Source organism: Leopardus geoffroyi, chromosome C3 (genome assembly GCF_018350155.1).
Source record: "Leopardus geoffroyi isolate Oge1 chromosome C3, O.geoffroyi_Oge1_pat1.0, whole genome shotgun sequence".
Classification (NCBI taxonomy): Eukaryota; Metazoa; Chordata; class Mammalia; order Carnivora; family Felidae; genus Leopardus; species Leopardus geoffroyi.
Genome location: NC_059338.1, coordinates 142,107,476 through 142,131,476, shown reverse-complemented (window position 1 = coordinate 142,131,476; position 24,001 = coordinate 142,107,476). Strand labels below are relative to the sequence as shown.

The 24,001-nt window shown below is 42.9% G+C and overlaps 1 protein-coding gene and 1 long non-coding RNA gene across 6 annotated transcripts in view; one reads left to right on the top strand and one right to left on the bottom strand.

The window, feature by feature from the left end:
- Window positions 1-19,477, bottom strand: part of LOC123586204 — a 71,685-nt gene extending 52,208 nt beyond the window's left edge. Inside the window, exons 1-2 of one of the 4 annotated variants that reach the window (XR_006706676.1) lie at window positions 19,290-19,477; window positions 18,218-18,283 (exon numbers count right to left, since the gene is read on the bottom strand). This is a non-coding gene — a long non-coding RNA (uncharacterized LOC123586204). The other 3 variants (XR_006706677.1, XR_006706675.1, XR_006706674.1) reach the window with 3 other exon arrangements.
- Window positions 19,478-19,602: 125 nt separating this feature from the next.
- The window catches only part of RAB2A (RAB2A, member RAS oncogene family), an 87,535-nt gene continuing 83,136 nt past the window's right edge, over window positions 19,603-24,001 (top strand). Inside the window, exon 1 of one of the 2 annotated variants that reach the window (XM_045455150.1) lies at window positions 19,603-20,011. In XM_045455150.1, the coding sequence (XP_045311106.1) occupies window positions 19,966-20,011 (46 nt within the window). In that variant the 5' untranslated portion in view covers window positions 19,603-19,965. The remainder of the gene's footprint in view (window positions 20,012-24,001) is intronic. The other variant, XM_045455153.1, reaches the window with a different exon arrangement.

Below are 24,001 nucleotides of genomic sequence, written 5' to 3'. Positions count from 1 at the left end.
GAGTGACTGATTATATACTTTCAGGTTGGGAAGGGCTTAGCATAAGTCTGTTAGGAACCTGGAAGTAAGGTTTCCAGGACCTTGAAGGGTCATTTACTACTATCTAGCAAACTTTAGCCATGAGACCTTTCAAGTGTATATCAGGGGGCCATACGCTTGGAGGATGATTGCTAACATCTTGGGGGTGTAGAGATAAAGGAAGTTTCCAAAGGGATTTTTATATGTTAAAGAAGATTTACAGGATCCTGTAGGTCTGGATAATGCCAAGTTAAGGTTGCCTTTTGACCCTAGCAAAGTAGTAACATTGAGGCAGTTGAGTTCCTGGAGGAAGGTCACTCAGCCTGTCTCAAGTATGTGCCATTGGGCTGTAAGTTATAAGGAAGTTTAATTTTTAATTAATTAGTTGTCATTAATTCCTTATATATAGGATATATACATACACATACGTGTATGTATATATATATATACACACACATATGTACATACATACATATATATGTGTATATATATATACACATGTGTGTGTGTGTGTGTGTGTATATATATATATATATATATATATATATATATATATATATATATTTTTTTTTTTTTTTTTTTTAAGCAGGCTCTATGCCCAGCATGGAGCCCAATGCAGGGCTTGAACTCACACACGACTCTGAGATCAAGACCTGAGCTGAAATCAAAAGTTGAATGCTTTACCGACTGACCCATCTAGGAACCCCTTTTTCTGTATTTCTTCTTTGTTCTCCACATCAATTATACATCTTCACCTAATGATGAAACATATGAAAATATGTGTGCATATTTTATTTATTTTATATAGCAATAGTATACTTAAGGAGGAAATGAAAGCCCAAAGCTAAAACTGATATGTCTATTCATGCTTATTAATACAGATTTGCTATTGTGAACCATCTGTGACATGAACACATTGTACAGGGACCATCTGTAATGTTCCTGATCTAATGGTTTCAATGATGGCTCAGGCTCTCATTAGAAGATATTAGCGCCTCAAAAAACATTTGTTGGAAACAGCAAAGTGCTGATCCCTTCAGATATTATCAGGTGGCTAAACCGTAAACTAATGCACTGAAGAACAGGAAGGAAGGAAACATGCACCGAGTCCCTTCTGCGGGCCGGGATATTTAAGACTCTTTGTATCCATTCTCTCATTAATCCACTGACTAATCTGTGAGGAAGCTATTCTATTTTTTCTCATTAAAGAAAATAAGGCTTTTAAAGGTTCATTAAGTTGTCCAAGATCACATAGCTGCAAAGAGGTAGAGCCAGGATTTGAACCCCAGGCTCTTGGCTTCTGAGGTCTGTGATACTTATAGTAGCTGTTGTTGGTTGCCTCCCCTGTACCTGCTCACCCCCCTCCTTCCAGATTCTTGTTCAGATATCCATATCCTCCTAGGGTGTTTTCCAACCCCACCAAGTAATTCTCCAATTCTCAGCAGACATCAACTGGGTACCCTAAAATTTTAACTCAATTCTACCATTACTTGGAGATACCATCAGATCTCACAGGTTGAGGGCTTCAGACCCATGACACTGCCCCCACTTTAGACACCAATTGTAAGTCCCAGGAGCCACCTCTATTGCTGACTGCCCAGGACCCCCTCTTCAGGTCTGATAATTTGCTAGAAGTCCTCACAAAGCCCAGGGAAACATTCACTGGCATTTGCCCTTTTATTATAAAAGGATACTACTTGGGAACAGCCAATTGAAAGAGAAGCACTTTCAGGAAGTACCAGCCTCCCAGAACCTCCATGTGTTCACCAACCCAGCAGCCCCTCAGATTTCTCCTTATTCAACTCACAGCACATTGACAAGTCCTTGAGACAGGCAAAGTGACCTTCCTCCACGAACTCAACTGCCTCAATGTTAATACTTTTGCTAGGGTCAAAAGGCAACCTTAGCTTGACATTAGCTGGACCTCCAGGATCCTGGAAGTCTTCATTAACATATAAAAATCTCCTTGAAAATTTCCTTTGTCTCTCTACACCCCAAGATAGAGATTAGCAATCATCCTCCAAGCATATGGCCCACTGACACACATCTGAAGGGTCTCATGGTGAAGATTTTACTAGACAGTAGTAAATGACCCCTCAAGGTCCTAGAAACCTTGCTTCTTAATCCCTTAGAGACTTACTCTACCCCTAACCTCCTCCCAACTTGGAAGTATATAATCAATCACTCCCGGGCCCCTGGGTGACTCAGTGGGTTAAGCGTCCTGCTCTTGATTTGGGTTCACGTCATGATCTCAGCTCAGGTCACAATCTCATGGTTCATGAATTCAAGCCCTGTGTTGTGCTCCATGGTGACAGCTTGGAGCCTGCTTGGGATTTTCTCTCTGTCTCTCTGTCTCTCTCTCTCTCTCTCTCTCTCACTCTGCCTTCCCCACTGACTCGCATTCTATCTCTCAAAATAAGTAAATAAGTAAATAATCATTTTTTTTTTTAAATCAGTCACTCCTCACGGCCTCAGTGCACCTCTTTCTGCCCACGGGTCCTGCCCACCACCTTTTTTTTGCACAGAAGACATCTCAAGAATTCTTTACTGAACATTTGCTCCAGGACCACAAAATTTCACATCAATTAGCATTATCAAGTGTAATAAAAGGAGCTCCTTATGAAAAACAAAAGATACTCCTGTTGCTCATGAACTTCCGAGGGTTTTAGGAGCTCTGTGCCAGGAATCAGGGACAAGGACCAAATATATGTTTTATTGTACCACACCTCCCTATGAAGCCAGTGAAATTCAAGGGTGGGTCTTTTTGTCTACAGCAGGATTTCTTAGCAGCAGGGCACAATTACCATTTCAGGCTGGCCAGCTGTTCACTCTGCAGGACTACGCCATCTATCTTAGCATGTTTTACATCTCTGGCTTCTGCTGGAAAGCATTCTGACAACTCAAAATATCCGACATACACTTGCCTGTGTCAATGCTCTGCTTGAGAATGGCGGCATCTTAGGGAGTGCGGTGCCTTGGGCTGGTGATGGTTCAGGAACTTACCCAGTGGTTGGTAAGCCAACCACAGAATGAAATTTCTCTGTCACAGGGAATGGTCCAGAAATGGGAACACAATTTGGGCCAATGGGCTGTAGGGTGAGTTCTGCTAGTGAGTTGTCTGAAAAGAACACACCTGGAGGAAGCAACTTGTTTGCCCTGGAACTTTCCCTGGAACCGGGGTGTGGTGTACCCTGGACCTCCTCAGCCACGCAGCTGCCAACCTGAAGCCAAATCCTAGAGGCAAGCAGAGCTGAAAGGCTCTTAAAAAGGCAGCTATGCTACAACTGACCGCTCACTGATCTCTGGACTTTCTCAGTTGAGTAAACCAGTAAATCACCTTTATTCCTCAAGCCAACAAAGTTAAACAATAAATCCCAAATGCTGGGCTTTCTGTTGTTTATAGAAGTAAACATCCCACCTGCTACATAAGCTTTTAGATCCTACTGCCTCTACTTAGAGTAGAGAACATGCCCATTTGGGCTAATGGCAGCAAAGGGTAGGACAAAGGCATAGATCGCGATTTCAAAATTTTCCTTTCTAGTCGCTACTCCAGCTTCTTCTCTGCGTTGGCTTCCACGTGGCTCCGTCCTCTCTGCAGAAGCAGTGTTCCTCTTTCAGTCCAGAGTGGATTCCTTTGCTTGCTCTCTTGGTCCCCACGCCTCCTGCCTCATCAGACGTCTCTCTCCATCGTGCACTTTCATTCTGTCTTGACTGTCCAACCTCCCCCTTTCTATGGCTCTTTGCGCAAAGCACACTCGCAGACCTCTCTCCTACTAAACAAACCCTCCCTCGGGCTCATGCACTTTATACTTATGGTACTTCCCTCGCAAGCCCTTCCCAGCTAAGCCCCTTAAAAGTGATGCCTGTGTTTATTTCTCCAGTTCCTCGTGTTTCTACTCCCTTCCCCCACTCATCCTTAAAACTACTGTTATCTGATTTATACTCCCAACTGCTCTGATGAAACTTCGCTGTTCACCAATGATCTCCTAAATGATAAACCCAATCAGCATTTTCATCTTCATAATTTCTAATCTTTCCGCTGACTGCATGAATCAGTTCCTCCCTCAAAAATTCTCTCTTCTTTTGGTGTCTGTACTACCATCCTCTGACACGTAGTTTCCTAAACTGAGGTCCATGAACCATATAAATATGGAGAAATTGCATCTTTATTTTTATTAGCTCCAGCTGGAATTTAATACTTTCTTCCATTATGATTGTTGTCAACAAAACACAGTATGAGCAGCAGTCATGGCTTTGTCACCAATAGAAATATAGATGTTTTCACTATACAATATAATTGGTACAGATTCTTGTCATATTATATACACTCATCCCAACTGCTAATTATGGTCATTATTAGACCTCTTGTTATATCTTTTTATTTAATGTGTTAATAAGGAAGATCATATATTACTCTAACACAAATTTGGGTAATATTTGGGTAATAATTCAAATATAATTTAATTTCTTGTAACCTGCTATATTTTATTTTATATCTTTAAAATCATTTTGAGGGGCACCTGGGTGGCACAGTCGGTTAAGCGTCCGACTTCAGCCAGGTCACGATCTCGCGGTCCGTGAGTTCGAGCCCCGCGTCAGGCTCTCGGCTGATGGCTCAGAGCCTGGAGCCTGTTTCCGATTCTGTGTCTCCCTCTCTCTCTGCCCCTCCCCCGTTCATGCTCTGTCTCTCTCTGTCCCAAAAATAAATAAACGTTGAAAAAAAAATTTAAAAAAAATAAAATAAAATAAAATCATTTTGAGAAGGCATCTATGCGCTTCACCAAACTACTAAAAGAGGGCTATTACAATAAGAATTAAAAAAAAAAAAGAAATAAAACATGGCATAATGTTTCCAGCCTAATTTTTAAAAATTTCTCTGAATGTTTGTTTTTCCATTTAATGTTAAAGCTCATGTTACCAAGCCACTGTCTCATTTTTTATCCTTGAAATCACCTGTGACTGCCATCATAGTCAAGGTTTCACCTAAGAACTTGGAAATAAATTTGTACCTTGAGAGCTAATGTTTGGGGTGCCTGGGTGCCTCGGTCGGTTAAGTGTCCAGCCCTCAGTCTCAGCTCAGGTCTTGACCTCAGGGTCATGAGTTCAAGCCCTGTATTTGGCTCTGTGCTGGAGAGAGCTAATGTTAAAATTCAACGTATAATGATGATAATAGCAGAAAACCTACTGAGAGCTTCCCACATCCCGGGAACTGCACAGTAACCCTATGACTTTGATATTGTTTTCCCCGCTTTGTAGACTAAGAAACTAAGGTGCAGATGGACTCAAAGGCTTGGCCACATCACATGGCTGGTAATTAATGAGGCTGAGGGCTTAATATACTGCAAAATAAAGTTATGGAAATGACCTAAAGATCCAGATTGGATCCCAGGGCCATGGCTTGATGGTAATTTGATTGAATTTGTTCAAGTATCTGAAGTGACTATCTATCAGAAGGAAGGTTGGTCAGCCTTAGAGGCTGGAAGAAGGAAGATCACCGAGATAAAAGTTGGCATTCTCTATTGAAATATGCCTCGGGGGAGTTCTCAATGCATCAAAGTGTTTGGTACTTGGTTAAGGACATTGGGCCAGGGCTATAAATGCCATCAGAGGCCAAATGGATACATCATGCAGGTCAGAAGGAGACAATCGGATGATAAAATGAGAGAGCAAATGAGCTGATCAGCCACATGTTCTTCCCTGAAAAGACTATCCCCAAAGTGAGAGGGACGTCTCGTTCTCTTAGCTTAAAGTCATTGGATGTGGCCATATGCTTTCTCCTTTGTCCAGAATAAGAGCAAACTAGTTGCACGGACTCTACATATTCCTGTAGTTCTGGGACAGTGATTTTTCATTGCAATTTGACATTCTGCATTTAAAAACCAGACTCATCAATGAGGTTAATGGGAGTCCATTCCTGAAAGATGGATTCTCTCTTGATGTGCAGAGAAATCAGGCTTCTAATCCTGATTTACTATACACACCATCCTGTGAGTTCTCTTGGGAGACCCAGTATATCCCTTCTTGGTGAACAGAACACATCCATCACCTCCTTGTGGAGGACAAATACGTTTTTCTTAGGTGTTATGTGCTGATGACTTCTAAATTTGTGTGTGGAGGTCAGAACTCTCATTAGACCCGTATATCCAGCTGCCAGCACGGCCACTTAATAGCTGTCATGCCATGAGAAATTATTTAATCTCTTTAAGCCTTCATCTCTTTCTCTATAAAATAAAGATTTGAAATAAACTATCAGATTTGTCGTGAAGATTAGATGATTTGGCATGGTCTGGCACACATTTTCAGTTGTGTAAAGCCAATAGGGAATTTTTAACAATAATTGTCAGAGACTTAATAGATGAATACGTAGACGTTACAAGTACATAATCTGTAGTGGAGGAAGTACAACTGTCTATCAAGCACTTGAAAAAACATTTGTCTCCAACAATAGTACCCGCTACAGGGTATTTCTGTCTCTGGCTCAGACCACTCCCCACAAGCTCCAGACTCAAAGTGCTCATTTGACATCTGCACTTAAATGTCTGTTGGCATTTCAGTATGCCCAGAATGGAACCCTGATTCTCTCCCTCTTTCCCACGCTGGTCTTCTACCTCAATTAATTGCATTACCCTGTTCATCAGGCAGAATACCTAGGAAGGGTGCTTAATTTCTCTCTTTCCAGGTCCTTCTGGACACACAGTCAGCAAGCTGGGGTTGGCGAGACCTGGACCCTCGGGTGGTCCCCGGACCCACCAGGAAACCAGAAGAGGAGTGACCTGGTCAAGTTCCTCATGGAGCCAGGGTGGGTGCCTGTCTTCTCTCTTACCTCACAAAAATCCATTCCCTTCTGGAAGTTCACCTCTCAAAGCTCCCCCAGCTGAGAAGAAGAGGGAAAAAAGAACAAGTGTCTAGGGATCCTCATCTGCCTAGACACCTACCTGGGTGACTTCAGGTGGCCAGCTTGAATCAGCTCCCCATTCCCTGGCTTCCATGGGCCGGGTTGCAGCTCTCCTCCTCACCCAAACACTCTTCTACTCTCAGTCTGTCTCCTCCAGCCTCAGGGGCAGCACTCCTTTCACTTCCTCCTCTCATAACCTCTGATCCTCTGCCAGTTACCAACCTCTCCCATGACGTCAGAAAGAAAACTCACGATCTCTGCGCTTCAGTATTTGTAATGTGCAAGGTGCACTCAAGTAGAGGGATCAGAGCAGAGTCCCTCTCCTCTGAGCCCAAAACAGGCACTTAACCTACTTATTGCCTCTTCTCAAAATTTCTTTCTTTTTTTTTTTTACGTTTATTTTTTTGAGAGAGAAAGAGAGAGAGAGAGAGAGACAGACAGACAGACAGAGCATGAGCAGGGGAGGGGCAGAGAGAGAGGGAGACATAGAATCCTAAGCAGGTTCTAGGCTCTGAGGGGTCAGCACAGAGCCCAACGCAGGGCTTGAACTCACAAAATGCAAGATCATGACCTGAGCCGAAGTTGGATGCTTGACCGACTGAGCCACCCAGGTGCCCCCAAATTTGCTTCTTCCTTGTAATGAACAACTTATGTGTTCTGTAAAACCTTTTGTTACAATTTAATTCTCCATGATATGATAATTTTTATTAATGTTATCAGTTCTTTTTATTATTTTTATTGCATGGTCTTAATTTTTTATGAATGCTTTGTTTTTAATAAATAAAAACCTTTATGTTTCTAATGAATAAATTAGGAATCTGTAATTCTGTTTTTGTTTTAATCAAAACAGTGCAGTTAAAATGAGATGTTAGAGATGCATAAGCTTTTTGAATAAATTTTCATTTTATTTAGGCTTGAATTTTTCTTCCAAGTCTTTGAAGATATATATTCTGTTTTGAAAAACTTTATAAGAGGTACACCTTCCACTAACCCTCATATGTCCAGTGCTGGGCACAGTAAGTGTGGTAGGCAGAAATCCAAGATGTCCCCCAATCCTTCCACTCCCTTCTATACACAAACTTTCTTCCAGTTGTCCAATCAAAACAAATAACCCAGTGAAGAAATGGGCAAAAGACATGAATAGACACTTCTCCAAAGAAGACATCAGATGGCCAACAAACACATGAAAAAATGCTCAACTTCACTCATCAGCAGGGAAATACAAAGCAAAACCACAATGAGATACCACCTTACACCTGTCAGGATGGCTAATATTAACAACTCGGGCAACAACAGATGTTGGCGAGGATGCGGAGAAAGAGGATCTCTTTTACGTTGTTGGTGGGAATGCCAGCTGGTGCAGCCACTCTGGAAAACAGTATGGAAGTTCCTCAAAAAACTAAAAATAGAACTACCTTATGACCCAGCAATGGCACTACTAGGCATTTATCCATGGGATACAGCTGTGCTGTTTCGAAGGGACACATGCACCCCATGTCCATAGCAGCAATATCACCAATAGCCAAAGTATGGAAAGAGCCCAAATGTCCATCGATGGATGAATGGATAAAGAAGAAGTGATATATATATACAATGGAGTATTTATTACTCGGCAATCAAAACGAATGAAATCTTGCCATTTGCAACTACGTGGATGGAACTGGAGGGTATTATGCTAAGTGAAATTAGTCAGAGAAAGACAAATATCATATGACTTTACTCATATGAGAACTTTAAGAAACAAAACAGATGAACATAAGGGAAGGGAAGCAAAAATAATATAAAAACAGGGAGGGGGACAAAACAAAAGAGACTCATAAATATGGAGAACAAACTGAGGGTTAATGGTGGGGTTGTGGGAGGGGGGGATGGGCTAAATGGGTAAGGGGCATTAAGGAATCTACTCCTGAAATCATTGTTGCGCTATAGGTTAACTAATTTGTATGTAAATTTTTAAAAAAATTAAAATATAAGGAAAATAAAGTAAATTAGATGCTGCAGTGAAGGGATTTTACAGATGTAATTAATGTCCCAAGTAAGTTGACTTCAAGAGAGGACAATATCCTGGGTGGGCAAGACCTAACCAGTTGAGTCCTTAAAAGGACTTTGCCTTCCTGACAAAGAGATTCAAAGCATGAGATATTAAAAATGAAAAACAGATTGTTGATTGTTGGCTTTTAAGATGGAGTCAGCCATGGATACAGGCAGCCTCTAGTTGCTGAGAGCAGTGCCTGGATAACAGCCAGCAAGGAAATAGGTATGTCAATCATACAACAGCAAGAAACTTAATTCTGCCATATCATGTAAGCTTGGAAAAGGACCCCACAAGAGAACGCAACTAAGCTGACATCTTGGTTTTAGCCTTTTGAGACCTTGAGTGGAGAACACATCACCACCATGCAGATGGGTTACAGTTCTGCAGGGCAGAATTGCTACTATGTGTTATTTATTTGTTACTCCATAATAGAACACTAATCCAGTAGGACTTGCTTATATTAAGACATGACCTCTACACCATGTGACGTGGTATGAATCAGCACACTAGGGATTACAGTATTCCTGGAAGCCATTTCTACAATGGACAACTTGCAGTAATTCAGCCATACACACAAGTGATTGAATGAGTGTACCCTCTGAGGCCAAATGTGTCTCAATTCAACTCTCCCTTCATCAGTACCCCAAAAATAATAACAATTGTGGATAGATACTGTAGTATCTCCCAACACAAGGGCAAATGTGATAAATAGGAGGTCTGAAGTGAGTGTGAAAACAGAATTTACTGATTAAGGTGCAAATGTCTTGGGGCGCCGGGGTGGCTCAGTCGGTTGAACATCTGACTTCAGCTTGGGTCATGATCTCACAGCTTGTGAGCTCGAGCCCCGCGTCGGGCTCTGTGCTGACACCTCAGAGCCTGGAGCCTGCTTCTGATTCTGTGTTTCCCTCTCTCTCTGCCCCATCCACTGCTCACACTCTGTCTCTCTCTCCCTCAAAAATAAATAAACATGCAAAAAAAAAATTTAAGGGGCGCCTGGGTGGCTCAGTTGGTTAAGCGGCTGACTCCGACTCAGGTCATGATCTCGCGGTCTGTGAGTTCGAGCCCCGCGTCGGGCTCTGTGCTGACAGCTCAGAGCCTGGAACCTGTTTCAGATTCTGTGTTTCCCTCTGTCTGACCCTCCCCTGTTCATGCTCTGTCTCTCTCTGTCTCAAAAATAAATAAACGTTAAAAAAAAATAAAAAAATAATTTAAATGTCTTACTTTCGCAAATTTTACCCCCCAAAGAGAAACTTATCCACATGAACGTATTCACCTTGGAAGGGTTTCATGCAAGCGAGGGACCCTGAACTTAAGCTTTATTAGGTTCATAATAAATCTCTTCCTCTTTCTGTATCCTTAGTTCCTGGCATGTAAATGGCAGATCTCAAATAATTCTTTCTTGTATTAAAATTAATCATTAGTTGTTTACTTTAGCGACTTAGTGACTTCAAAATTTTAAGTGAATAAATGTTAACTGAGGGATGTCTGTACACTGAGTCCGGTTTCTATTTCCTGTATCCTGGGTCACTCCTAATAGAATATGTTATATATATTTACTTCTTCATGTCTGCTTGTTTCCAAGAAAGAAAAGGTAAGTAATTCAGTTTGGGAGGTTCAGTTAGTAATTAGTCTGTATTTCTATAAAGAAGCAAAATGGCTTATCTCTGAGTTCAGATGAGAAATCTCATATTTCGTGTTTGGATTGAATGTCTTCTGGGGTGAAATGAAAGCGTGACCTTACAGAACTGCATTCAGTTGTTTCAAAGAGAGGAGCCCTCTAGTTCCAAAGAGAGTTCTCGGTCTGTAATCGGTTTTTCAAAAGGAAAAAGTAACACAAAGCACAGTGTATCAATGCCAAATAATCTGCCTTTCTAGCAGACACTTTTGTGTAATTTGTATCAAGAAAATTTAAATACTACCCATTTACTAAGGGTAAAAAAAAAATGTTCTCCGCTGTCTAGTAATGAAGACTTCAAAATAAGATGCCAGACTGATGCAGTTCTTCTAATGAAGATTACTAACCTCTGGTATCAGAAAAGCCTACTTTTAGGGAGTAAGATGATAGTCAAGTTCTATTTGTACCTTAAACTTGTTTAACTAAAGGTTTCCCCTACACCTGCTTACTCTATAGATTTTTTCCAACCTGAAACTTGAAATGTATAATCAACTGCTGTAATATTTGGATACGAGACTTCTTGTAGGTAGAAAAATTACTGAGTTCCCGTAAAATTATTTAAAGAAGTTAATGACAAGATGGAGATAATTTGCTTATTCTGTTGAAACGCGTGAATCCTTAAGGACTTGGGATAGAAGCAAGCAGCAACTTTAAAAATAAAACCCTACTTGGGAGCTACTTTGTCATTGTATTCTGTCCTCAAAACAGTTGCTTTGAAATATAATTTTTAAAAACCGAAAAATATGTTTTCTCTACCTTTTCCAATTGTAAAATTGTTATTTTTCAGGTCCTTTATCTAAAATATTTTTAGGGGTGTGTTAAGCATTTGACTTTGGCTCAGGGGGTGATCTCATGGTTTGGTTCTTGAGTTTGAGCCCTGCATTGGGCTCTCTGCTGTCCACAAGAAGCCTGATTCGGATCCTCTGTTCCCCTCTCTCTGCCCCTCCCCCATGCATGCTTGCACAAGTGCTCTCCCGCTCTCAAAAATAGACATTAAAAAATAAATACATAAACAAATAAATAAATAAAATATTTTTAGGGGGCACCCGGGTGGGTCGGTCAGTTGGGTGTCTGACTCTTGATCTCAGCTCAAGTCTTGGTCTCAGGGTCATGAGTTCAAGCCCTGCATTGGGCTCCACCCAGGGCACGAAGCCTACTTAAAATAAATAAATAAATAAATAAATAAATAAATAAATAAATAAATAAATAAATAAATAAAATGTTTTTAGAAGTGCCAAAACCAGAATAAACTTCATCAACACATCCATTCAGAGTAAAATTTTATTGCAGATAGGTTAAATGGACCTAATTTGACCCCAAAGTATCTGATTTCAGAGAGTGAGACATTTATTAGATTCCTGTTTTCACTTCTTGATTTCTTCAGGTTGTGATGCTTCTAGGATGACTTCTAAGCTAACCCTCAGTGACCCCTGCCTCTAGTGTGAATGCCCTGTGTCGTCCTTTCCTACATTTTATCATAGTGCGTCCACGGGACCAAAAAAATATACCAGAAGTGAAAGTTGATGGTATACAACTTCTGAGGCTGGGTCATGGGAGACATTAGGGTTCTGGGCTTGTGATCAGCTGCCATGTGGAGGCCACTTGAGCAGTCCTGTGGAAAGGTCCATGTGGTATAGAACCAGGGCTTCTGCCAACTGCCAACAGTGCTGGAGCCATCTTGGAAGTGGATCTCCAGCCCGTCAAGCCTTCGGAGGACTGCAGCCTTGACTCAAAGATGAACTGCAACCCCACGTGAGAGCCCAAGCCAGAACCACCCAGCTAAGCTGCTCCTAGACTTCTAATGCACAAAAATTGTGCGACAGTAAATGTTTATGGCTGTTTTAAGGTTGTACTGTACTTTCTCATTAGGTTTCTTTGAAGAGGTTCTTGAGAATCGATCCCTAGATTCCCCAAGTTGAGAATTTAAAAGAGCAGACGTGCGGCAGTAATTCTTGGCACAAACCTAAATTATTAGCCTTGCAGATTTTTAGAAGTTCATTCATTGACTGATCGATTTGAGATGGGGGGAGGGGCCAGGAGAGAGGGAGAGAGACAGAAGTCCAGCAGGCTCCGCGTTATTAGTGCAGAGCCTGATGTGGGGCTCGATTCCATCTGTGAGATGATGATGTGAGCTGAAACTAAGAGTCAGCCACTTAACTGCCTGAGCCACTCAGGCGCCCCATAGCCTTGCAAGCTTTTTAATATGGGTCTTTAGGTATAATCTAAATTTTGAAGAACATATTTATTCTTTTAATAACTTTTATTTTATTTTTTAAATTTTATTTATTTAAGTCATCTCTAGACCAATGTGGGGCTCAAACTCATGACCCCGAGATGAAGAGCCACACACTCTTCCAACTGAACCAGCCAGGTGACCCATAATAACTTTTTAATTTTTTTCTTTTTTAATGTTTTTTTTTTTTTAATTTATTTTGAGAGAGAGAGACAGAGTGTGCACAGGGGAGGGGCAGAAAGAGAGGGAGACACAGAATCTGAAGCAGGTTCCAGGCTCTGAGCTGTCAGCACAGAGACTGACCCGGGGCTCAAACCCATGAACTGCGAGATCATGACCTGAGCTGAAGTTGGACACTTAACCAACTGAGCCACCCAGGTGCCCCCTTTTATTTTTAAAAATTACTTTGGGGGAAATACACTTCTGTTTTCTCTAGATTACAAGTGAAATACGATTCTGCGGTGATCATTTTCCTTTGTCCATATGTCGAAATTTCTAATAGTGAGACTGTGAGAAGCAGAGATAAAAATTACACAGGTGGGAGGGGGAGACAGCAGAGGGTTGAAATGTGATCTCATAATTCCCTGCACCACTTAATTTTTAAGATCCCTTCTCACTCAAAAGACATCAGTGACAGAAGGTTTTCTGTGTCCACATCTCCCACTGGGACACGGCTAGCTTATCATTTCTTCAACAATGGAAAGAAAATGGATTTCTCTTTTTCAAAATTTGAAGACCTTTAGGGAGCAAGATGAAAAGAAATGGAAGCACTCATGGGACAGGGAGCGGTTCTGTCTTCAGCCAATGTGAGCCAAACTCTTCATGCGTCCCTGTTCTCATTCCAAACCCAACTCTTCCAAAACAAGGAACACCTACCAATTAACCCAGGACCTGGAACACATTAGAGACAAATGGAGAGAAGGGTTTGAAGCAATTTCATGCTCTAGTCTCTGCTGACCAAACAACTAACATTGCAGATAATAATACACTGCTGATGGTATATGGCTCTGTAGGAGGTGGTGTTTTATTATGCTTATATACATTTGCAAAAAATCATTCACCTGCAATTTGGCATATATACTTACTCCTGGTAATGACATGCTTTTCAGAGTGTTCTTGCATCTACCTCTCTGCAAGTTCATTATGTAAGTGACCAGAATTATTATCTCTGTTGAACAGATGACAAAAAGTTTGAAGAGAATTTTCTCAAAATCAGCCAGTTAGTGGCAGAGAAGACAGAGGCCTCCTGGAATTCAACATTGGGCTGTCTCTACACCACTTTCTCTGCTGAAAGCATGAGGCAGATGTAAAGGACTTAGAAAAGTAGTTAATTAAGAACACTACCCTGGGTTTTAACTCAGTTTAAAGTTTTTTAAAGATTAATTATTAAATTATTCTATGTAGTTATACTTTTTAAGCTACTATTTTATAACATAAGCTTATTATTATTCCAATATTCACTGTTCCTCTTGTCTGTGCACTTATTACGTCCTTTCTATTACAAATGATCAGTCCACTGGAAAAAAGAATAGCCTACACATAAAAGAAAGTTTCTTCAAACACCTACACACGCATTGACTGAGGATATGAATTTGTGATCATTAAATGTGTACTCTTCAATTAAGCTTTTGAAAGATGAGCAGAATGGAGTGGAAGAGAGAAAATAGTCATTTCTGGCTTTGACAAGTGGTCAGGAAGAGGCCACAAATAGAAAATGAAACAGGGAATATTAAGTCCACCCCCAACTAGGATATAAATGGCAGATGAGGCGGATAAAGGGAGCAAAGTACAAAGGAGAGGGCTATTGGAGTATCTGAAATGACTCAGGTAAAGCAATCACTATGAAAGATGATGATGCCCTTTAAGGCCCAACTTAAATGGCTCTCCCTCTGTAAAAACGTACTCTCATTTCCCAGAACAAAATTCTGTCCTCTAAAATGATACATTACCTCTCCTGTAGGCTTTGTAGGCCAAAGCTATCCATGGCTTCGCGCAAGGGGACTAATCTACTTTGGGCTCATGTAACTCCTAACCATCCTTAATGAGAGGTTGGAGGTGAGACACTGGGAGAGGATGAAAGGAAAGGGGAAATAATGTGCTTATTTAATGTCTACTATGAACGTGACTTTGTGCTAGACACTTTGTGTCATCTCAGCTAAGGCTTAGAGCGGTTAGTAATTTATCTATCAATTTATCAACTGATAAATAGTAAAGTCAGGATTTGAACCTACTTCTTTCTTTTTCCAACACTGGCACTGAGCTTATTAAGCTCAGTAATACTTAACAAATATTAAGTATTTGCTGGAAAATTAGTTCCATCATGGCATTTAAAAATGGCTGAAAGAAAATATTTCACAGTTCTTAATTATTTCTGGGTCATGGACCTGTGCAAGAATCTCTCTCATAAAATTACACATATGCAAATACATACAACATTTTGCATACAATTTGTTGAGGATCACAGAGCCTCTGAGTGCAATCAAGGACTAGCTAAGGGGCCATGGAAACTAAAGAACCTGTGGATTACAGTATTTCTAACCACCCCTCTTCCACACAAACCACTTCACAGCTCCCCCTCCTTCCACAGTCTGAGAGCAATCAAAACCAGAGAAAATTTAAACACAAGAAAAGTGTGGTTGGGAATGGTAAATGCGAAATTCCGATTTAGCACTGTATTTTAAAAATGTCATGTTGGGGTGCCCGGATGGCTCAGTCAGTTAAGCGTCCGACTTCGGCTCAGGTCATGATCTCAGAGTTCGTGAGTTCGAGCCCCACCTCGGGCCGTGTGCTGACAGCTCAGGGCCTGGAGCCTGCTTCAGATTCTGTGACTCCCTCTCTCTCTCTCTCTTCCCCTCCCCCTGCTCATGCTCTCTGTCTCTCAAAAAATAAACGTTAAAAAAAAATTGTTATAAAAAAAAAACATCATGGAGAACTTCAATGAGGAGACCTTAGAAAATGTGGTTTAACAATCTTTAAATTTCAGTTTTGATCTTCAGACCATATATGATGCACGACTGAGAGATGACGTTATCAGAATTCATTCCCAAAGGAGCGAAATAGCTGATAATCAAACTGAATGGAAAATCCCAGGAAGTATACCACTACTTAGGGAGAAAGAGGTTTATTTATATCATTCTGCCTGAGAAATTTTCTTGAGAAATGTTTTTGGATTTTGGAGGCTAAATAAAATGTTTCAAATGAAGTTTCTATTATTTTTACTTATACTCTGTATTGTTTCAAAGAGGATTTAAGATAGCATATAGGCATATGAGAAAATACAACAAAACATGATGAATTACATGTGGGGAAAAAAATAAAGGTAGAGACATAAAATAGAGCATGGAATGGAAGTGACTTTTAAAATATGAAGTTATACATTTATTGACTAGGCCTTTAGTCCCTCGCGGTAATTTTAAATACTTACGCAATACTAAGAGTTATGTGTTAAGTATATATTTTTCATAATTTATAAAATATGTTCACATAGAACATCTTATTTGATCCTAAATTGACTTTGCGAGGCAACTATTACCTACATATTCCAGATAAGGAAAATGAGGCCCAAAGAAAGACTTGAAAATCAAGTCTTTGCTCTTTGCATTAGATTATATTGCTAGGTAGCAAGTGATCATTACTTCTGTGCATCTTAGCAGTGGAGTAATGCACATCGGTCCTGTGCAAGAACAATACGCATTGATTCATGTGGCCCTGACGTTGTCATGAGAGAAGGATTACTGATGCTTTATAGGTAGCTTCAGACCTGGAGGTTGGATAGACATAATATTGGACTTTAGACTTTGGAATAGCCCTTTAACACTTAACTCCTTCACTTTTTATGTATGCATGTATTTATTTATAATTTTTTCAAATGTTTATTTATCTTTAAAAAAATTTTTTTTAACGTTTTATTTATTTTTGAGACAGGGAGAGACGGAGCACGAACAGGGGAGGGTCAGAGAGAGGGAGACACAGGATCTGAAACAGGCTCCAGGCTCTGAGCTGTCAGCACAGAGCCCGATGCGGGGCTCGAACTCACGGACCATGAGATCATGACCTGAGCCGAAGTCGGCCACTTAACCGACTGAGCCACCCAGGCGCCCCTCAAATGTTTATTTATCTTTGAGAGTGACAGAGACAGAGCACAAGTGGGGAAGGGAGCTCTAAGAGGCCAAATGATTTTTCACAAGTTATGGCAGCGTCACAGGCCAGGCTTCCTAAGTTTTTGTTTTGTTTTACGCTGCACCGCCTCTATAGCTCTACCTTGACTTCTCTGATTTCTTTGCACACTCAACTCTGATCTTTCTCCCGTTTCCCCTGTGTCCATCTGGTAAAGCACCATATGCATACTCACATGGCTACAAGACCCTGCGTGACCTGGCCCCAGTGACTTCTCCAGCAACTCCCCTCCTCTAACAGTATGGCAATGCTTCGGACTCTTAAGGATGCTCAGCTTTTGTGTCACCCTGACAGAGCTTTCCTGTTGAGGCTGTTTCTAAAGGCCAGGCCTCTGAGAGTAGAAAGCAACTGAGTCTCTCCCGGAAGGAGGAGACATTCTAGATGTCCACCACCCATGAAAGACCTGAGTGAAGGCACTCAGATGGGAAGGACAAAACGGCCTCTGGAACCTGGAGGCCTCGGGCAGGGACCTCCCCTTTCCTAAAGTAAAAATGAGGGTGAACCAGTTTATGCAATGCTGGGTAACTTTTCATGTCAAAAATTTTTTCTGTCTATTCATTTCTGAGAGAGTGTGAACAGGGTAGGGGCAGAGAGAGAAGGGGACAGAGGATCTGAAGTGGACTCTGCATTGACATCAGAGCACGGTGTGGGATTCACACTCACGAATGTGAGATCAATCCTGACTCGAGCCAAAGTTGGATGCTCGACCTGCTGAGCCACCCAGGTGTCCATCGTGTCAAATTCTTGGGTGCTGTCCCTGAAACTTTAGTTAAATCCCCTCCAAATACTCCAAAAACAACCTGTGAGTTCATACTTGATGAGGCCATTCAAACCATGTATTTGTAAGCAACCAGCCATAGCCGGCTCAGCATGAAGGGGTCAGTAGAATTACATAATGAGAGATCCCCAAAGGGAGAACCAGGACCACTACATCCCAGGGACTTCCCCCCCCCCGCCCCCCCCCCCCCCCCGCGACGATTGTCCTTCCACTGCCAACATCAGAGGATATGGGTTAGTGAACGAGCTGCCGGGCACAACTTTAAATTCTTTCAACAGAGCCATGAACTTTGCACATTGTGCTCCTTTGTGCCTTCAGTTCCCATTCCCAAACTTTTGTCCTTTTGGCAAGCTCTTACTCATTATTCATGTTCCTGGTTCAAACATCATGTTCTCTAGGCAACCTACCCTGACACTTCCTCTTCTTCCAAAACTGTGCTCCTTTAGAACAGGGTCTGCCTTCAGTTACGATGCCTAGCAATACAGAAACAGAACATGGACTCAATAAAGGTTAGTGGAACGAGCAAAAAAGCTCCTTTGCTTTTTCCTTTAAATATATTTTTTCGGGGTGGCAGGGTGGCTCAGACAGTTAAGTGTCCCACTCTTGATTTCAGCTCAGGTCATGATCTCAAGCCCAGCATCTGGCTCTGCGCTGACAAGTGTGGAATCCGCTGGGGATTCTCTCTCTGTCCCTCTCCCATTTGTGCACGCTCTCAAAATACACTTCTTAAAAAACCTATTTTTTCTTTTTTTTTTTTTTTAATTTTTTTTTTTTCAACGTTTATTTATTTTTTTTGGGACAGAGAGAGACAGAGCATGAACGGGGGAGGGGCAGAGAGAGAGGGAGACACAGAATCAGAATCAGGCTCCAGGCTCTGGGCCATCAGCCCAGAGCCTGACGCGGGGCTCGAACTCACAGACCGCAAGATCGTGACCTGGCTGAAGTCGGACGCTTTACCGACTGCGCCACCCAGGCGCCCCAAAACCTATTTTTTCAATAGGTAATTCAGAACACTGCCAAAAAGTTCAAACTGCACATGAAAAATTCAGAGAAAACTAACTCTTTCCTCCATTCCCATCGGTCCTCCCCTTGGAACCAGTTGTGTTTCCTCTCAGTGTGACTACCCACATACGGGTATTTCAGTGTTTTCTTGCCTTTTTATTTTTTTTAACACAATGGTAGAAATATCCGTGTTATCTATAAAACAATAAAATACAATTTATAAATATACGGACATATTTAGCATATAATTGTTACACTGAATATCTTCTATATAAATACTACACAGAATATAAACATACATGTATACACCGATTTCTGCGCCGTGTTTTTGCTTGTCAGGCTTTGTTCTAAGAGCCGTAATATTCCACCATAGGGGCATACCATAATTTTCTTCACATTCTCTAATTTACAAAAAATTCCACTTTCACTGTCAGGCCCCCGACCCCCAGACGGAAATACCGTCGCCCTTCCACCCACCCCGGCGGCTCCCGCGTTCTCAAAACACCTTTCCACAGGCCCAAAGCCGGGCCCGGCACGGAACGCGACCTCCGCCTTCCCACAACGTGCCCCGCGCCCCCACCGCAGGGCGGAAGGACGCGGCGCCCATGCGCGTCGCGGCGACGGAACCGAACCTTCCACTTCCCTCCCCTCCCCCTGGGTCTCCCGGCCGCCGGGGTCGCCCGCTCAAACGTGCCTGAACGACCGGCGCCCGGCCTCCCCGGCTCGGGGCTGACCGGGAAGACGGGCGCGGCCGGCTCGGCGCTGGGCGGGGCTCCGGCGGGGCGGGGCGGGGCTCTGGCTGGGCGGGGCTCCGGCCGGCGGGGCGCGGCCGGCGTGCGGGGCTCCTCCTCTTTCCTCCGGCGGCGCCGGCGGCAGCAGCACTTCCGGGTCGACGCGGAGGCGGGGCGGAGGCGCCGCGGCGGCTGTTATTGTTCGAGGGAGCTCGGTCGGGTGCTGTCTCAATCGGCTCTGCGAGTGTCAGTTTGTCCGGCTTCCTCTCGGCCCCTCACTCCCGGCGGCTGAAGGTGACGGCTGCGGCGGGCGGGGCCTGGCGTTTCGAGGCCGAGCGGCGCCGGGGTGAGGGGCGCGGAGGAGGAGGAGGAGCAGTAGCAGGAGGAGGAGCCGTGTGCCCTGGCACCGAGCGGCCGCGGCCATGGCGTACGCCTATCTCTTCAAGTACATCATCATCGGCGACACAGGTGAGGGCCTGGGGCGCGGCCGGGCGGGTGTCGGCGGCCTCCGGGCCCGGGCTCAGGGGTAAACGGCGTCTGGCAGCGGCGCGGGCGCCAACGCCGCCCGGCGCCTCCCTCCCGGCCGCGCCGCTCCATTTCCGCAGTGCTGGAGCTGGTGACGTGGGCACTGCGAGCGGCCGCGGCCTGGCCAGGCCCGGGCCGCGGCCCCCGCCCCGGGCTGCCCTGCAGTCGGGGGCCTCGGCAGCCGTTTGAGACTCAAGATCTGGGAACGGCCCAGCCGAGGGCCGCCAGGGCCTGACTTAGATGATTGCACTCTTTCGCCGCCCCTCACCTTGGGCCTCTTCGCCGCCCTCGGGAGAGAAAAAGGGAGGCAGAGGAGGTGATGGGAGGAGGGTCTTGGGTTTCCTGATCGGTCCCACCTTCTTCAGCCTACGTGCATCTGTCAGGGGCTGGGCAAACTGCTCGTGCTGTGGGACAGCCAGCTGAGAAAGAGAGAACAGAACATTTTTTTAAAATCTGTTGTTTTTTTTTTTAACACTCTCAAATCCCAAGTCAGAGTAAGTCACGTTCCATTACCTGGGCGGCTGGGGAATCCCTTTCCAGGTCATTAAAGCGTGAAAGTTCTGTCGACTTTTGCCACGTGTAAACTGGGGTTATCTGATAGTGATGCAAGGCCGTTCAGTGCTCTGGGTGTGTGCTCGCGTGCGTGTGCCTGTGTGTGTCAGGGACACTGATTTCTTGGGTGTATCAGGGGCAGGGTCACGACTGCCAATTTTCAGATGACCTGATGTACATTTGAAGCAGAAAGAAATTCAGCTATTTTCACTTGAAATAACCTCCGAGTATATTTCAGAGACAAATAAACTCGTAAAATATTTTTTAATCCTTGTGATTTTGGCATTACTTTGAATCTAATAATAAAACCAAGGCTTGTTCAGGTGTTATAACTATTTATATACCAGAGTCTGATTTCAGTGAGGACTCTTGCACAACTTTGGGCCCTTTGCACAACTTTGGAAATGTAAGCAGCAGTTTGTGGTTGCACTAGTGATGTAGCAAATTCACTTAGACAAGAAGCATGTTGATTGTGGCCTAAAAGAAAAACTTGCTGCTGTAAATACTCCTTTTTAGCAAGATCTTTTGATATGTGTCTTTATGGATTCTGGATGGTTTTCTGTGTAAAGTCCTGGGTAGAGCAGTGTTTTGCAAATGCTCAGTAGCAAGTTTACATACTTTTAAAAAGCTGTCGCGTATTTTGAAGGAGAAGTAATTGGGTCCAACACCTATTGGAAAATTTTTATTTAGGCTGTAAACCCAAGTTGGAGAGGAAGTAACTATATGAATGCGTGAAGTAGAAAGAAGAGTGATTATGGACATTTAGCATATTAGCAAATTAGCCTTTGCAGGTTGCCTTCCTTCAGCTTATTTATTGAGCATCTACTGCGCGTGGGGTGTTGTGCTGGGAGTCGTGGAGCTGCGCAGATGAGCAAGCTGGTGCTCTGTGCTCTTGGAATTGCCCTCATTCAAAAACAACCCCAGGCAGTTTAAAGGGAAGACATTCCTTTCTTGACTCTTGCTGTCGTCCTCACCGACTTCAGGCCCTGAGTACTTGACTCTGGGGGCGCCTGGGTGGCTCAGTCGGTTAAGCGTCTGACTTCAGCTCAGGTCACGATCTCACGGTCCGTGAGTTCGAGCCCTGCGTCGGGCTCTGGGCTGATGGCTCGGAGCCTGGAGCCTGTTTCAGATTCTGTGTCTCCCTCTCTCTCTGCCCCTCCCCCGTTCATGCTCTGTCTCTCTCTCTCTCAAAAATAAATAAAAGTTAAAAAAAAAAATTTTTTTTTTTAAATACTTGACTCTGGACTATGCAGCAGTAGTTTCTCCCCATTCCAGTCTCCGTAGTTTACTGTCAGGTTAATACTCCTGAAACCTGGCTGTTAGGGGAGACTGTTGTCTGCTCACATTCTTTAGTTGACCTTCCAGGGACTCCACATTTTAGCCTCCCTTTACTTTGCTAGCCTTCTTTCCCACTGTTCTTACCTTCTGCCAGTGAGGCCCAGTGGATGATTTCTGTGCTCTTTCCTGGTTCCTACTGCTCCCTCTGCTTGGAGTGCCTTCTGTGTGGAAATTCTATCAGTCCTTCAAAGTCTAACCCAGGTCTCCCATAATGCTTTCACATATATTAAGCTCTTTTGATGTCTCAGGTTTTTTCTGGTATCCTGGCTGGCAACGACTTCTACTCCTTATCTGGATGTGTCACACTTCATATTTTTCCGATATTAATGCCGGACTGTTTCATAGATGCTTCAGTAGTCATCTGTATTTGATTATGTACTTCTAGAGGGCAGAGAAGATGTTTAGCATAGCTTTGCATTTCAGGAAGAGCCTAGTGGAAGGAAGGCCCTGTACATTTCGTTAAAATCGGGAAAGAATAGCCAGACAGGCCGCTAGGTTCATGTTAATACGCATTAGTAACTTGACTGCAGGGTGTTTTTTTTGCCCGATGTTGCCCCCTTTTTAATTGATTTTGGCCGAAATCCTTTACTATGTTTCCTTAATTCAAAATATGTGCATAGTTATAAAATACATTTAATGTGGCCCTTCCCACAAAAAAGATGATGTTAAATCAGTAGTGTGATATCTATCCTGATTTTTATATAAGTTGTAGTCTGAAAAATACATATCTTAGAATGAAGGAAATCGCTACTTTTCCTGTTTTTCACTTTCCCTGGTTTGTGATAAATGGTCATTTTTAGCCTTTCCTTCTCTCGGTAATGAGATAAAATGAGGACAAATGTGAAAGTACCATGCACATTTTGTCTTTCAGAAGTCCCTTTTCATAGAAGAGATTTTTTTAAAACTTTTTACGTGATGATGATACTGTTGAAATTGTTTTCTTACTCTGTGGCCAAATGCAGTTAAAATAGAGCTTTAAAATTTTTCATTGGCGGTGTCTTGTTCCTGAAAAGTCATTTAGGAAAATGTGTCATTTAAATCTAGGTATACGGTGGAAATTGGGTTTTAACAAGCCTCGCCTGATAGCATAATCAGATAATTACCAAATGTGGAAAAAGAAAAAAATTATAATAAAGCTTTAATTGTTGCTCCTAAAATGCTGGCAGCTGCCTACCTTTTTAACCTCATCACTAACCCACCCCTTCCATGCCACTCAACTAGGCACACAAAGCACAAACCCAGTTGTGTTCTTTCTGAAATACCTCCCCGTACCCCCAAAAAGATGAAAAGAAAGGTTAGGTCACAGCTTTTCCACCTGACCCATTCTTACTCATCCGTTCTTCTAAGATTGTTAACAAACCCCATTGCTCCCTATTGCGTCATACTCTTCCCCTGCACTCTTCCTTCATCGTTTGTTCCCCCTGCTCCCCACTCCCATGTGCTTTTTTTTGTTTTTCCTTAAAATCTTTTTAAGGACAGGTGCTATATAAGAAAGTAAATAAGAGCAGCCTGGTTGCACATTATCAATGTCATCTGAATGTATTTTTTAAATTGAGATATAATTGACTTACAACATTGTATTAGTTTTAGATATAGAACATAATGATTTTGCTTATGTATATATTGCACAGTGATCACCACAGTAGGTATTATGAGAGAGAGAGAGTGTGTGCATGAGCTGGAGAGGGACAGAGGTAAAGAGAGAGAATCTTAAGCAGGCTCCACACCCAGCGTGGAGCCTGATGCGGGGCTCAATCCCACAACTGTGAGGTCATGACCTGAGCCGAAGTCAAGAGTTGGATGCTTAACCGACACCCGGCACCCTCACAGTTTAATAGCTTTAAGGAACAGTAAAAAATTATACACCCATGCTAAAGAAATACAGATCGTCGTCACCCACTGTTTCTATTCCCAGGCTTTCATTAGCTTCCTTGCCTTTCTTCAGAGTTGTGTAGCTTGTGGATCTCTGTATTGTTTAGTTTTGCCTGTTTTTAGCTGTGTTAGTTTTATTAAATGAGAAAGCTGAAACATGTCCGAAACATA